The sequence below is a fragment of the Salvelinus sp. IW2-2015 genome, linkage group LG18 (assembly GCF_002910315.2).
Source record: "Salvelinus sp. IW2-2015 linkage group LG18, ASM291031v2, whole genome shotgun sequence".
Classification (NCBI taxonomy): domain Eukaryota; kingdom Metazoa; phylum Chordata; class Actinopteri; order Salmoniformes; family Salmonidae; genus Salvelinus; species Salvelinus sp. IW2-2015.
In genome coordinates, this window is record NC_036858.1 from 12,911,697 (window position 1) to 12,925,262 (window position 13,566).

Sequence of the window (13,566 nt, forward strand, 5' to 3'; positions counted from 1 at the left end):
AATAACGTGTTTTCATCCTTCAGAGGATTTTAAAGATTTGATTCTACTGCAAATATTTTCTGTTCCACAGTTTAGGTACAAGACCAGGGTATACAAACAAACAAACCTGGATGAAAAACTACTTACTAAACTGCACACCAAGGTACTTCCTATGTCCCTTTTTGTAGGTGAAACATATTTGTACAGCTTTGGAAATTAAAGTTTATGGCAGACCAATGTTTTTAATGTCCAGTGAACATCTTCCATTGCAGGCGAGTCTGAAAAAGTTCATGGACTACATTGTGAGTGGATCATTAGATAAGATATCAAAGGTCCTGGACAAAGGTCTCGACCCAAACTACCATGACCCTGACAATGGAGGTGAGTTGAAAACTAGCTTGATAGGGTTACCACTGCATGACTCTGACACTGTTTTCAGTCAAATGTCAAATGATCATTACCGATATTAACAACCCCCATAATCTCAAACTCTTTCCCTGCTCCCTCCCTCTCTTCTTGATCCTCCATTTCCCCCTCCCTCCTTTCTCTCGCTCCCTCCTCTTCAGAGTCTCCTCTGTCTGTGGCGGTGCAATCTGGTATGACAGTGGAGGGGATCAGGGCGCTCGTTCAAGGTGGGGCCCATGTCGACTTCAGAACCAGAGATGGACTGACAGCTGTACACAAGACTGTCAGGGCACACAATCATGTTGCGCTGCTGGTAACTAGGACTCCACACACACACACACACACACACACACACACACACACACACACACACACACACACACACACACACACACACACACACACACACACACACCATGAGTTTAATACGCATGTATTTTCTCCATCCTTGCCAGGCTCTACTGTCCCTGGGAGCGTCTCCTGATTACAAAGACAGATGTTGCCTGACCCCGCTGTACCACTCAGTGCTGATAGGTGGCGACACCTCCTGCTGCGAGACCCTACTCTACTACAGGGCCAGACTGGGAGTGAGAGATGAAAACGGCTGGGAGGAGTCTCACCAGGTATCCGTCTGGCTGTCTAAAGCAGATCAATTTCCCTAAAAAAGAAAAAAAAGAATCATCTCCATCCGTATGATCGTCACAAACAATGTCTCAGACAGCACTGGCCCTATTTTGACTAAAATTGGCTGAGGGATGTGTCTTGCCATAGAGATCTGATATCTACAAAAGTACACTGACTGGACCAAGGCGGTAGCTATAGAAATGAACTGAAATGTGTTAGTCACACGCAATAACTGGATCATTTGTGGAAGGTGACATGTATACTGTTGTTTTTATGTCTATTCATATTTTTGTCTTCTGTGAATTATCATACGTTGGTATAGTACATTAGGTTTTTACTTTACTTTCAGTCTCCTGTCCTGTCCCATGTCCTAAACATTTCATCCCTCTTTCTCTACTCTCCTTTCTCCTCCATTGAGAAACACTCTCACTCATCTCTTTCCATTCATTCCCTTTCCTCCGCTCTTCCTTTCTCTCCACAGCTCAGGGATGAAGAGGAATTTGGAATGCAGGAAATACACAAGGTACTCATCATGTAATCCATTAATACTTCGATTTTAAGTCATGAAGTTGGGGGAAGAGTAACACTTAGGGTCATGACCTTACATGACCTTCCATGGTCTCAAAGTGGTTAAGAAAAATAAGAAAAAAAGAAAGAAAGGGGAGATTGGTCATTCCTTCCTGAAACAGTGATCCTTCCCAAGTGCGAAATCCGTACATTCATCTCATGTAACTGTTGAGTCCAATGCGAATAGACATTAGATACCATCTCGTGCTGACATCTTCTATCTCTGCATCATTTCCTCTCTTTTTCTGTGTTGTGCTGTTCACCAGTGTGAGTGTCCTGTGGTACTTCTTTAATTTGGTTTCTTGTGTTATTTCAAGTTCAAAAAAGAAAGAGGAAACCTTTAAGCAGAAGGGGAAGTCAAAAGCGTGTTTATATCATTTTATTTTGCAATGGTTCAGGTATTCATCAACTCTATGTCTTTCTATTCTGTTTATCTTTCACGTTGTCACAAATGTTGCTACATACAGTATATTTCATTTATTTGAAATTGATTGCGACGTGATGATCCTTCTACAACCCCTGAGATTTTCTATTGCTAATAATTGTCATATTTAGATACTTTCTTTACACACCCTCCCCCAAGGCCTGCCAGAATGGTTTTGCCCAGCACCTGGAGCACCTTCTGTTCTATGGGGCAGATACCACTTCTCAGAATGCCTCAGGGAACACCGCACTTCACATTTGTGCCCTGTATAATAAGGTAAGTACCGTTTAAAATACGCAATAAAGAGTGTGTGTGTCCATTCAAAGTTGAACTTAAAGAAACTGGTATGTGAGTTCCAAAACTACTGTATGATATTTTAGTCCTGAATCAAGTTAATAAGGTCCAATGCAGCCATTTTTTATCTAAATACCAAATCATTTCTGGTTAGCAATGAAGTACCTTTACAATTAAAATGGTTAAAAAAAAATAAACAAATAGTTTCTTAGCAAAGAGCAATTTCTCAAGCAAGTATGTTGCTAGAACTGCCTGTGAGTGGTTTGAGTGGGGTGGGGAAAACATTACATTTGCTGTTATTGTCAGAGAGGCTTGTAAATCTCTTTCTTATTGGTCTTTTAACTAATTTACCAAAACTCCCTCCCACCAAAAACAGGCTGAAATTTAAGGTGGCCTTTAAAAACATCTCTTAAACTAAAAGGGCATTATCATCATTTTCACAATTTCACAGAATTATTCCAACCTCAAAGTGTGGAAATAGAACTAAAACACAGGAAATTACATTTTTGACTGCACTGGGCCTTAAAACAGCGACTTTCTTTCTGGCCTATCAGGAAAGCTGTGTTCGTGTTCTGCTCTACAGAGGTGCCAATAAGGAAATGAAGAACAAGCATGGACAAACCCCCTTTCAGGTATCAATAACAACTTCATGTTTTCAGTTTTTTTTTTAAATATATATATATATGTATTTAAGTATATATATGTATATATATATACTGCTGACTACGCCAAATGTAATCAGTGTTGTTATAGGTACCAGACGGTACTAGAAGACCAGTTTTGATAGCCTTTAGCCGTACCCTCATCCTACTCCTCTGTTCCTTGGGTGATGTAGAGGTTAACCCAGGCCCTGTGTGTCCCCAGGCGCTCTCATTTGTTGACTTCTGTAAGCCTAAAAGCCTTGGTTTCATGCATGTTAACATCAGAAGCCTCCTCCCTAAGTTCATTTTACTCACTGCTTTAGCACACTCTGCCAACCCTGATGTCCTTTCCGTGTCTGAATCCTGGTTTAGGAAGGCCACCAAAAATTCTGAGATTTCCATCCCCAACTACAACATTTTCCGTCAGGATAGAACTGCCAAAGGGAGAGGAGTTGCAATCTACTGCAGAGATAGCCTGCAAAGTTCTGTCATACCTTCCAGGTCTATGCCCAAACATTTCGAGCTTCTAATTTTAAAAATGAATCTCTCCAGAATTAAGTCTCTCACTGTTGCCACCTGTTATAGACCCCCCTCAGCTCCCAGCTGTGCCCTGGACACCATATGTGAATTGATTGCCCCCCATCTATCTTCAGAGTTCGTTCTGTTAGGTGACCTAAACTGGGATATGCTTAACACCCCGGCAGTCCTACAGTCTAAGCTAGATGCCCTCAATCTCCCACAAATTATCAAGGAACCCACCAGGTACAACCCTAAATCTGTAAACATGGGCACCCTCATAGATATTATCCTGAACAACTTGCCCTCCAAATACACCTCTGCTCTTTCAATCAGGATCTCAACAATCACTGCCTCATTGCCTGCATCCGCTATGGGTCCGCGGTCAAACAACCACCCCTCATCACTGTCAAACGCTCCCTAAAACACTTCTGCGAGAAAGCCTTTCTAATCGACCTGGCCCGGGTATCCTGGAAGGATATTGACCTCATCCCGTCAGTAGAGGATGCCTGGTCGTTCTTTAAAAGTAATTTCCTCACCATCTAAATAAGCATGCCCCTTTCAATAAATGTAGAACTAAGAACAGATATAGCCCTTGGTTCTCTCCAGACCTGACTGCCCTCGACCAGCACAAAAACATCCTGTGGCGGACTGCACTAGCATCGAATAGTCCCCGTGATATGCAACTTTTCAGGGAAGTCAGGACAGAACAGAAATTTGCATCCTGTAGCTCTAACTCCAAAAAGTTTTGGGACACCGTAAAGTCCATAGAGAATAAGAGCACCTCCTCCCAGCTGCCCACTGCACCGAGGCTAGGAAACACTGTCACCACCGATAAATCCATGATAATTGAGAATTTCAATAAGCATTTCTCTACGGCTGGCCATGCTTTCCTCCTGGCTACCCCAATCCCGGCCAACCGCTCTGCACCTCCCGCAGCTACTTGCCCAAGCCTTCCCAGGTTCTCCTTCACCCAAATCCAGATAGCAGATGTTCTGAAAGAGCTGCAAAACCTGGACCCATACAAATCAGCTGGGCTAGACAATCTGGACCCTCTCTTTCTAAAATTATCCGCCGCCATTGTTGCAACCCCAATTACCAGTCTGTTCAACCTCTCTTTCGTATCGTCTGAGATTCCTAAAGATTGGAAAGCTGCCGCTGTCATCCCCCTCTTCTAAGGGGGTGACACTCTAGACCCAAACTGTTACAGACCTATATCCATCCTGCCCTGCCTTTCTAAAGTCTTTGAAAGCCAAGTTAACAAACAGATCACTGACCATTTAGAATCCCACCGTATCTTCTCCGCTGTGCAATCCGGTTTCCGAGCTGGTCACGGGTGCACCTCAGCCACGCTCAAGGTACTAAACGATATCATAACTGCCATCGCTAAAAGACAGTACTGTGCAACCGTCTTCATCGCCCTTGCCAAGGCTTTCGACTCTGTCAATCACTGTATTCTTATCGGCAGACTCAACAGCCTCAACAGTTTCTCAAATGACTGCCTCGCCTGGTTCACCAACTACTTCTCAGATAGAGTTCAGTGTGTCAAATCGGAGGGCCTGTTGTCCGGACCTCTGGCTGTCTCTATGGGGGTACCACAGGGTTCAATTCTTGGGCGGACTCTTTTCTCTGTATATATCAACGATGTCGCTCTTGCTGCGGGTGATTCCTTGATCCACCTCTACGCAGACGACACCATTCTGTATACGTCTGGCCCTTCTTTGGACACTGTTTTAACAAACCTCCAAACGAGCTTCAATGCCATACAACACTCCTTCCGTGGCCTCCAACTGCTCTTAAACGCTAGTAAAACTAAATGCATGCTTTTCAACCGATCGCTGCCCGCACCCTCCCGCCCGACTAGCATCACTACTCTGGACGGTTCTGACTTAGAATATGTGGACAACTACAAATACCTAGGTGTCTGGCTAGACTGTAAACTCTCCTTCCAGACTCATATTAAACATCTCCAATCCAAAATTACATCTAGAATCGGCTTCCTATTTCGCAACAAAGCCTACTTCACTCACGCTGCCAAACATACCCTCGTAAAACTGACTATCCTACCAATCCTCGACTTCGGCGTGTCATTTACAAAATATCCTCCAACACTCTACTCAGCAAACTGAATGCAGTCTATCACAGTGCCATCTGTTTTGTCACCAAAGCCCCAAATACCACTCACCACTGTGACCTGTATGCTCTCGTCGGCTGGCCCTCGCTACATATTCGTTGCCAGACCCACTGGCTCCAGGTCATCTATAAGTCTTTGCTAGGTAAAGCTCCACCTTATCTCAGCTCACTGGTCACCATTACAACACCCACCCGTAGCATGAGCTCCAGCAGGTATATCTCACTGGTCATCCCCAAAGCCAACACCTGCTTTGGCCGCCTTTCCTTCCAGTTCTCTGCTGCCAATAACTGGAACGAATTGCAAAAATTGCTGAAGTTGGAGACATATCTCCCTCACTAACTTTAAGCATCAGCTATGTGAGCAGCTTACCGATCGCTGCAGCTGTACGCAGCCCATCTGTAAATAGCCCATCCAACTATCTACCTCATCCCCATATTGTTTAAAAAAAAAACTTTTTTGCTCTTTTAACCACAAGTATTTCTACTTGCCCATCATCATCTGCACATCTATCACTCCAGTGTTAATTTGCTAAATTGTAATTACTTCGCTACTATGGCCTATTTATTGCCTTACTTCCTTACGCCATTTGCACACACTGTATATAGACTTTTTCTATTGTGTTATTGACTGTATGTTTGTTTATTCCATGTGTAACTCTGTGTTGTTGTTTGTGTCGCACTGCTTTGCTTTATCTTGGCCAGGTCGCAGTTGTAAATGAGAACTTGTTCTCAACTGGCCTACCTGGTTAAATAAAGGTGAAATTAAAAAATAAAATAAATAGGTAAATAAACCATTGAGTCAAAAATCAGTTACTTCTTTTAAATGTATTATTTGCAAAGCATTTATTAAAATCTGTGTTTTTGTAGAATTGTTCCTGTACCTGGTGCATGTATTAGGGGGAGTGTTGCATAGTTGCATTTAATTGTGTGTCTACATGTGTTTGTGTTTTGAAGGTAGCAGTAATGTCAGGCCATTTTGAAATCGGGGAAATCATCAAAAATCACAGAGATGCAGATGTAGGTAAGTTTTGGTCGTCCACTTGGGTTATCTTCAGATTCGGGAGTGATTGGTAGTGTGTTTTGATGCATGAGTGTCTATTATATTTATTTTGTTGCGTCTGCTATAAAACACCTTTCAGTGCATCATTTGGTATGAATGTTCTGCTTCATCAATCAACCTTTGACTCACAATATATGTTGTCTTTTGTCATCGTATTAAGTTGTTTCATCACACTGATAGATGGTATTTGATGTGGTGCATTGGATCAGAATAGAGGCTAATCCCTAGACATTTGGCAAACTATTTTGTTTCTGAAAGCACTGTGTTGGTTCAGAGGTGGCCTGAACTTGTGGATACCATTTATGTGCAGTTTCCAAGGAAGTTGCTATCTGGTGTTAGCTGAATGACTGGGAGTCTATGGTAACAGCTTTTTATTTTTTTGAAACTTGGCAAGTCAGTTAAGAACACATTTTTATTTACGATGACGGTCTACCAGGGAACAGTGGGTTAACTGCCTTGTTCAGAGGCAGAACGTCAGATTTTTAACTTGTCAGCTCGGGGATTAGATCTAGCAGCCTTTCGATTACTGGCCCAACACTCTAACCACTAGGCTACCTGCCGCCCCAATTGCTAGCTGTTACCATAGACTATAGACCTCCAGTTATTGTGCTAGTTAGCATTGGCCCGCAAAACTACCTCTAACTTCTTTCATACTGGATGCAGAGACATAAAAATGATATCCATGAGTTCACCTGACTCTGAGGAAGTACATAAAGGGCTTCATTGCCCATTCATTGCCCAAATCCCGAAGTATCCCTTTTACCTTGTGATCCTTTTGATGATTGCTTGCCCAGTTTCAGGGTTGTGTGGGTGGTGTTCAAGTCCATCCGTGTTGCTTATGTATTGTCTTTCCATCCGAATCACTTGGGTCTGGTTGGTAATCGTTCACACTCTCACAATATTCCCTCCCTCTTTCTCTACCCCTCTTGCACTAACCTCACTGCTCTCCCACCTACCTGTCACTCTCTTTTCTCAGTGCCCTTTCTGGAATTCCCAAAGTATGCTCCCAAAAGAGGAGAGAGTGCACGCACAATCCCTCTCCTCGTGGCTCACCCTCACCCCCACCCCCTCCTGCGTGCTAACAGTGATAACAGCATGACCCTGCCTGATACCATGGCCCTGCCCAACAAGGCTGCTAGATCCAATCCCATCCCTGGACAGGTACTGAGAGGCACAGTATGGAGATGCAGTGGGAAACTGTTTATTGGGGAGCTATGCTTTAAGTTACTTTTAGTTAACGATTTGTGAGTTTTGGTTTGTGTAAGTGTCAACACAATTATATAATTCAGCCTATGTATTTATATAATCAGTGTGTGTGTTTGTGTACTTGTTTGTTCCCCTCTCTCTCTAGGGTCGCAGGGCCTCTGTAGGTGTGAGGAGCTCCAGCAGTCCCAGGGCCCGTACCCGCTCCCCATCACGAGGAAGAGGAGGAGGACAGAGTGACACAGAAGAGAGGCATCACAGCAAACCACAGCGCGGCAGACAGGGGTGAGGACATAGTGACCGTACATACAGTTGAAGTCGGAAGTTAACATACACTTAGATTGGAGTCATTAAAACTTATTTTTCAACCACTCCACAAATTTCTTGTTAACAAACTATAGTTTTGGCAAGTCGGTTAGGACATCTACTTTGTGCATGACACAAGCAATTTTCCAACAATTGTTTACAGACAGATTATTTAATTTATAATTCACTGTATCACAATTCCAGTGGGTCATACGTTTACATACAGTAAGTTGACTGTGCCTTTAAACAGCTTGTAAAATTCCAGAAAATTATGTCATAGCTTTGAAGCTTCTTGATAGGCTAATTTACATAATTTGAGTCAATTGGAGGTTTACCTGTGGATGTATTTCAAGGCCTACCTTCAAACTCAGTGCCTCTTTGCTTGACATCATGGAAAATCTAAAGAAAGCAGCCAAGACCTCAAAATAATTCTACACCTCCACAAGTCTGGTTCATCCTTGGGTGCAATTTCCAAATGCCTGAAGGACCACGTTATCTGTACAAACAATAGTACGCAAGTATAAACACCATGGGACCACGCAGCCATCATACACTTAGGAAGGAGACGCGTTCTGTCTCCTAGAGATGAACGTACTTTGGTGGCGAAAAGTGCAAATCAATCCCAGAACAACAGCAAAGGACCTTGTGAAGATGCTGGAGGAAACAGGTGCAAAAGTATCTATATCCACAGTAAGATGAGTCCTATATCGACATAACCTGAAAGGCCGGTCAGCAAGGAAGAAGCCACTGCTCCAAAACGCGATAAAAAAAGCCAAACTAGGGTTTGCAACTGCACATGGGGACAAAGATCGTACTTTTTGGAGAAATGTCCTCTGGTCTGATGAAACAAAATAGAACTGTTTGGCCATAATGACCATCGTTAAGTTTGGAGGAAAAAGGGGATGCTTGCAAGTCGAAGAACACCATCCCAACCGTTAAGCACATGGGTGGCAGCATCATGTTGTGGGGGTGCTTTGCTGCAGGAGGACTGGTGCACTTCACAAAATAAATGGCATCATGAGGCAGGAAATTATGTGGATATATTGAAGCAACATCTCAAGACATCAGTCAGGAATTTAAAGCTTGGTTGCAAATGGGTCTTCCAAATGGACAATGCATACTTCTAAATTGTGGCAAAACGGCTTAAGGACAACAAAGTCAAGGTATTGGAGTGGCCATCACAAAGCCCTGACCTCAAACCTATAGAAAATTTGTGGGCAGAACTGACAAAACTTGTGCGAAGGAGGCTACAACCTGACTCAGTTACATCAGCTCTGTCAGGAGGAATGGGCCAAAATTCACCCAACTTATTGTGGGAAGCTTGTGGAAGGCTACCCAAAACGTTTGACCCAGTTAAACAATTTAAAGGCAATGCTATCAAGTACTAATAGAGTGATGTCAACTTCTGACCCACTGGGAATGTGATGAAAGAAATAAAAGCTGAAATAAATAATTCTCTCTACTATTATTCTGACTTTTCACATTCTTAAAATTAAGTGGTGATAAAATAACTGACCTAAGACAGGCAATTTACTAGGATTAAATGTCAGGAGTTGTGAAAAACTGAGTTTAAATGCATTTGGCTAAGGTGTATATAAGCTTCCGACTTCAACTATATGTAACTCAATTTATAAAATAATGTGAAAATGCAAAATATTGTGTTTTTACATCCTTCTCGGTTGTCTACAGAAAATAGGCTTTTACCAACTTTGAAGCTTCAAAACGCTTTATTTTAATAGTGTAAACCACTGGCATGACTCTTAAGCCATTTAATTTCCCTCTCAGCTACTGGTATCACCAGGTGTTGTTCCGCTACACACTAACACAAATTCTTACTCTGTCCCGCTCTGTCTTTCCTCTTGCAGTGCGACCTCAACAACAGGTGGTGGTGGGGGGTCAGCTGGGGGTCAGATGAGGCGTATGTACAGTGCGGTCCCAGGGCGAGTGTACGTGGCCACGAGGGCCTACACTGCCCACGGAGACAAAGAGCTTAGCATCAGCAAAGGAGACAAAGTCAAAGGTAAGAGAGATTCAGAGAGGAGTGTTTTTTTTTTGGAATGCATCGTGTTGGTTATAAAGGTTTGATTCACCCATCTTCTCTTTTCTCCCTCTCCCTCTCCCTCAGTGTTGAGTGTGGGAGAGGGGGGGTTTTGGGAGGGCACAGTGAAGGGTCGTACAGGCTGGTTCCCCTCAGACTATGTGGAGGAGGTGGGTCCTCCCATTAAGGACAATCGATCAGGTGAGACAACATTACCAACCTTTATAGAAACCAAATAATATGTGTGTTCAGACAAAGTCACTATCTCCACTCGCGTTACATCAGCTCAGACAAACAACAATCAAAATCCATCTACAGATGCTAGCCCCGCATTTACTGAATTACTCATTTTACCGTCATTCAGTTCCCAGCGTTCTATTGACTGCAGGACGTCCTCACAATGTTGCAAGCAGTAGGCCATGTATCACACCCACCCAGTAACAGTAATGACACCACCACAACCAACTTGGTCATAGTGTGTTTCAGAGATGTACTTGAATACAAAGTATACAAAGACACCCGGAATAAACAAATAGTGGAACACAAAGACACACAAAACACACATCAATATAATTGTGACACATGAACTTTTTGTGTTCCAGAGACGCGCAGTGAGAAAGCCAAGAGGAAGCTGTTTCGTAATGTTACCGTGGGAGCATATGATGGTGTGGATGGCCCCAGGTAAGACTGGAATTGATAAAAGCTTGTCATGTGTTGCTCCTCAAAGACTAGATGTAGGGATGAGTGACCTCATTTTGACCCCTGGGAAACATGGTCACCATGGTCACCAAGTTACAGTTCCTTCAGAAAGTATTCATACCCCTTAACTTATTCCACATTTTGTTGTGTTACAGCCTACATATAAAATGGATAAAAACAATTATATCTCACCCATCTACGTATGACATACATTATGACAAAGTGAAAACATGATTTTTGACATTTTTGCTAATTTATTGAAAATTAAATACAGAAAYATCTCCTTAACATAAGTATTCACACCCCTGAGTCAATACATGTTAGAATCACCTTTGGCAGCAATTACGGCTGTAAAATACTTCAAGCTCTATCAAGTTGGTTGTTGATCATTGCTACACAGCCATTTTGAAGTCTTGCCATAGATTTTCAACCCGATTTAAGTCAAAAGTGTAACTAGGCCACTCAGGAACATTCAATGTTGTCTTGGTAAGCAACTCCAGTGTATATGTGGCCTTGTATTTTAGATTATTGTCCTGCTGAAAGGTACATTTGTCTCCCAGTGTCTGATTGTAAGCAGAATGAACCAGGTTTTCCTCTAGGATTTTGCCTGCACTTAGCTCTATTCCATTTATTTTTAACTCCAAAAAACTCCATACTCCTTGCCGATGACAAGCATACCCATAACATGATGCAGCCACCACCATGCTTGAAAATATGAAGTGGTACTCAGTGATAACGCTTTGTATTCAGGACATAAAGTTCCTTTCTTTGCCACATTTTTTGCAGTTTTACTTTAGTGCCTTATTGCAAACAGAATACATGCTTTGGAAAAGTTTTATTCTGTCCAGGCGTACATCTTTTCACTCTGTCATTTAGGTTAGTATTGTGGGGTAACTACAACTACATCCTCAGTTTTCTCCTATCACAGGCATTAAACTCTTGTAACTGTTTTAAAGTCACAGTTGGCCTCATGGTGAAATCCCTGATGCCTTTATCTTTGAAGTGACTGGGTGTATTGATACACGATCCATTCTTTGTGAGGCATTGGAAAACCTCCCTGGTTGAATCTGTTTGAAATGTACTGCTCGACTGAGGAACCTTACAGATAATTGTATATGTTGGGTAAAGAGATGAGGTAGTCATTCAAAAATCATGTTAAACACTATTATTGCACACATACTGAGTCTATGCAACTTATTATGTGACTTGTTAAACAAATTGTTACTCCTGAACTTATTTAGGCTTGCCATAACAAATGAGTTGAATACTTATTGACTCAAGACATTTCAGCTTTATATTTTTTGTAACACATTTCTATAAACATAATTCCACTTTGACATTATTGGGTATTGTGTGTAGGCCAGTGGTTAAGATGGTGCTATGATTTTCTRCACAATGACTGCTTGTTTTGTCACATAAACTGAAATTAGGCGAACTATTAGAATTTTAGAAACCAGGAAATGGCGGTGCGATTTCTGCATATTGCACCTTTAAATTCAGACTGCAACTCATCAAAATTTGGAGAAAGTTAATGTGTGTGAATACTTTCTGAAGGCAGGAGTAGAGACGTAGTGAAGAAACAGAAGCCAAGGGGCTAGGGGAAATCACTAGCTAACTATGCTAACATTGAATGCCCTGCACTAATTGTGCTCTGTAGCCCATTTAATTCTCAGTAGAAAAGATACAGTAAAATTAGACATGATTTACTTTGTAAACCCATGCTAATGTTTTAGCGCTGTCTTGCCCTGAGCGGTTTCCGCTAGATGGGCCAGCTTCAAAGTCAAAGTTGACAATTTCGTAAAAATTCATAAAAACAATCATTTGCTTTTTGGTCTTAATTTAAGGTTAAGGCATTAGGGTTAGCAGTGTGGTTAAGGTTAGGGTTAGGTTTAAGACTTTGTGGATGTGCCAGCTAGTGACCACTCTGCAGAGCTACCTCCAGTACATGAGTCATTTCAATAAATGCCAACCTGCGGTTTTAGCTGTGTCTTGTGTCTGTTGACAGCTGGAATCAGCTAATTTGTTCGTGTTTCTGAGGTGTGTGTTTCTGGGTTGAGAATTGGACGAGGATGTGTGTGTCTCTGTGTGTGTGTGTGCGTGTGTGTATCAGCTGTATTTAGACCATGCTAGTGCTAAATCCACTGAACTTGACACGCCGGGTCAATTCTATTTCTTCAAATCAAATTCTATTGGTCGCATACACATATTTAGCAGATGTTATTGCGGTGTAGCGAAACGCTTGTGTGCCTAGCTCCAACAGTGCAGTAATATGTACATCTAGCACAGTGTTTCCCAACTCCAGTCCTCGAGTACCCCTAACAGCACACATTTTTGTTGTAGCCTCGGACAAGCACACCTGATTCAATCATCAAGCCCTCAATGAGTTCAATCAGGTGAGTTTGTCCAGGGCTACAACATAATGCGTGCTGCTATGGGTACTAGAAGACTGAGGTTGAGAAACACTGATCTAGCAGACAAAGTCGCTTGACTCTCCTTCGACTTTTCCTTGGCTCTCCCTCGACTCGTCCTTGACTCTCCCTCAGCACTTCCTCGACTCTTCCTTGGCTCTCCCTCGACTCTTCCTTGGCTCTCCCTCAACTCTTCCTTGGTTCTTCCTTGGCTCCCCCTCGACTCTTCCTTGGTTCTTCCTTGGCTCTCCCTCGACTCTTCCTTGGCT

General features: G+C 42.5%; 1 protein-coding gene across 1 annotated transcript in view; it reads left to right on the forward strand.

Moving 5' to 3' along the window:
* The window catches only part of LOC111977614 (SH3 and multiple ankyrin repeat domains protein 1-like), a 53,213-nt gene that overhangs the window by 26,960 nt on the left and 12,687 nt on the right, over positions 1-13,566 (forward strand). Inside the window, 12 exon segments of the mRNA XM_070448303.1 lie at positions 71-142; positions 252-360; positions 546-697; positions 840-1,007; positions 1,490-1,531; positions 2,159-2,275; positions 2,848-2,925; positions 6,538-6,604; positions 7,620-7,804; positions 7,995-8,131; positions 10,018-10,391; positions 10,793-10,871. Coding sequence (XP_070304404.1) covers positions 71-142; positions 252-360; positions 546-697; positions 840-1,007; positions 1,490-1,531; positions 2,159-2,275; positions 2,848-2,925; positions 6,538-6,604; positions 7,620-7,804; positions 7,995-8,131; positions 10,018-10,391; positions 10,793-10,871 — 1,580 coding nt within the window.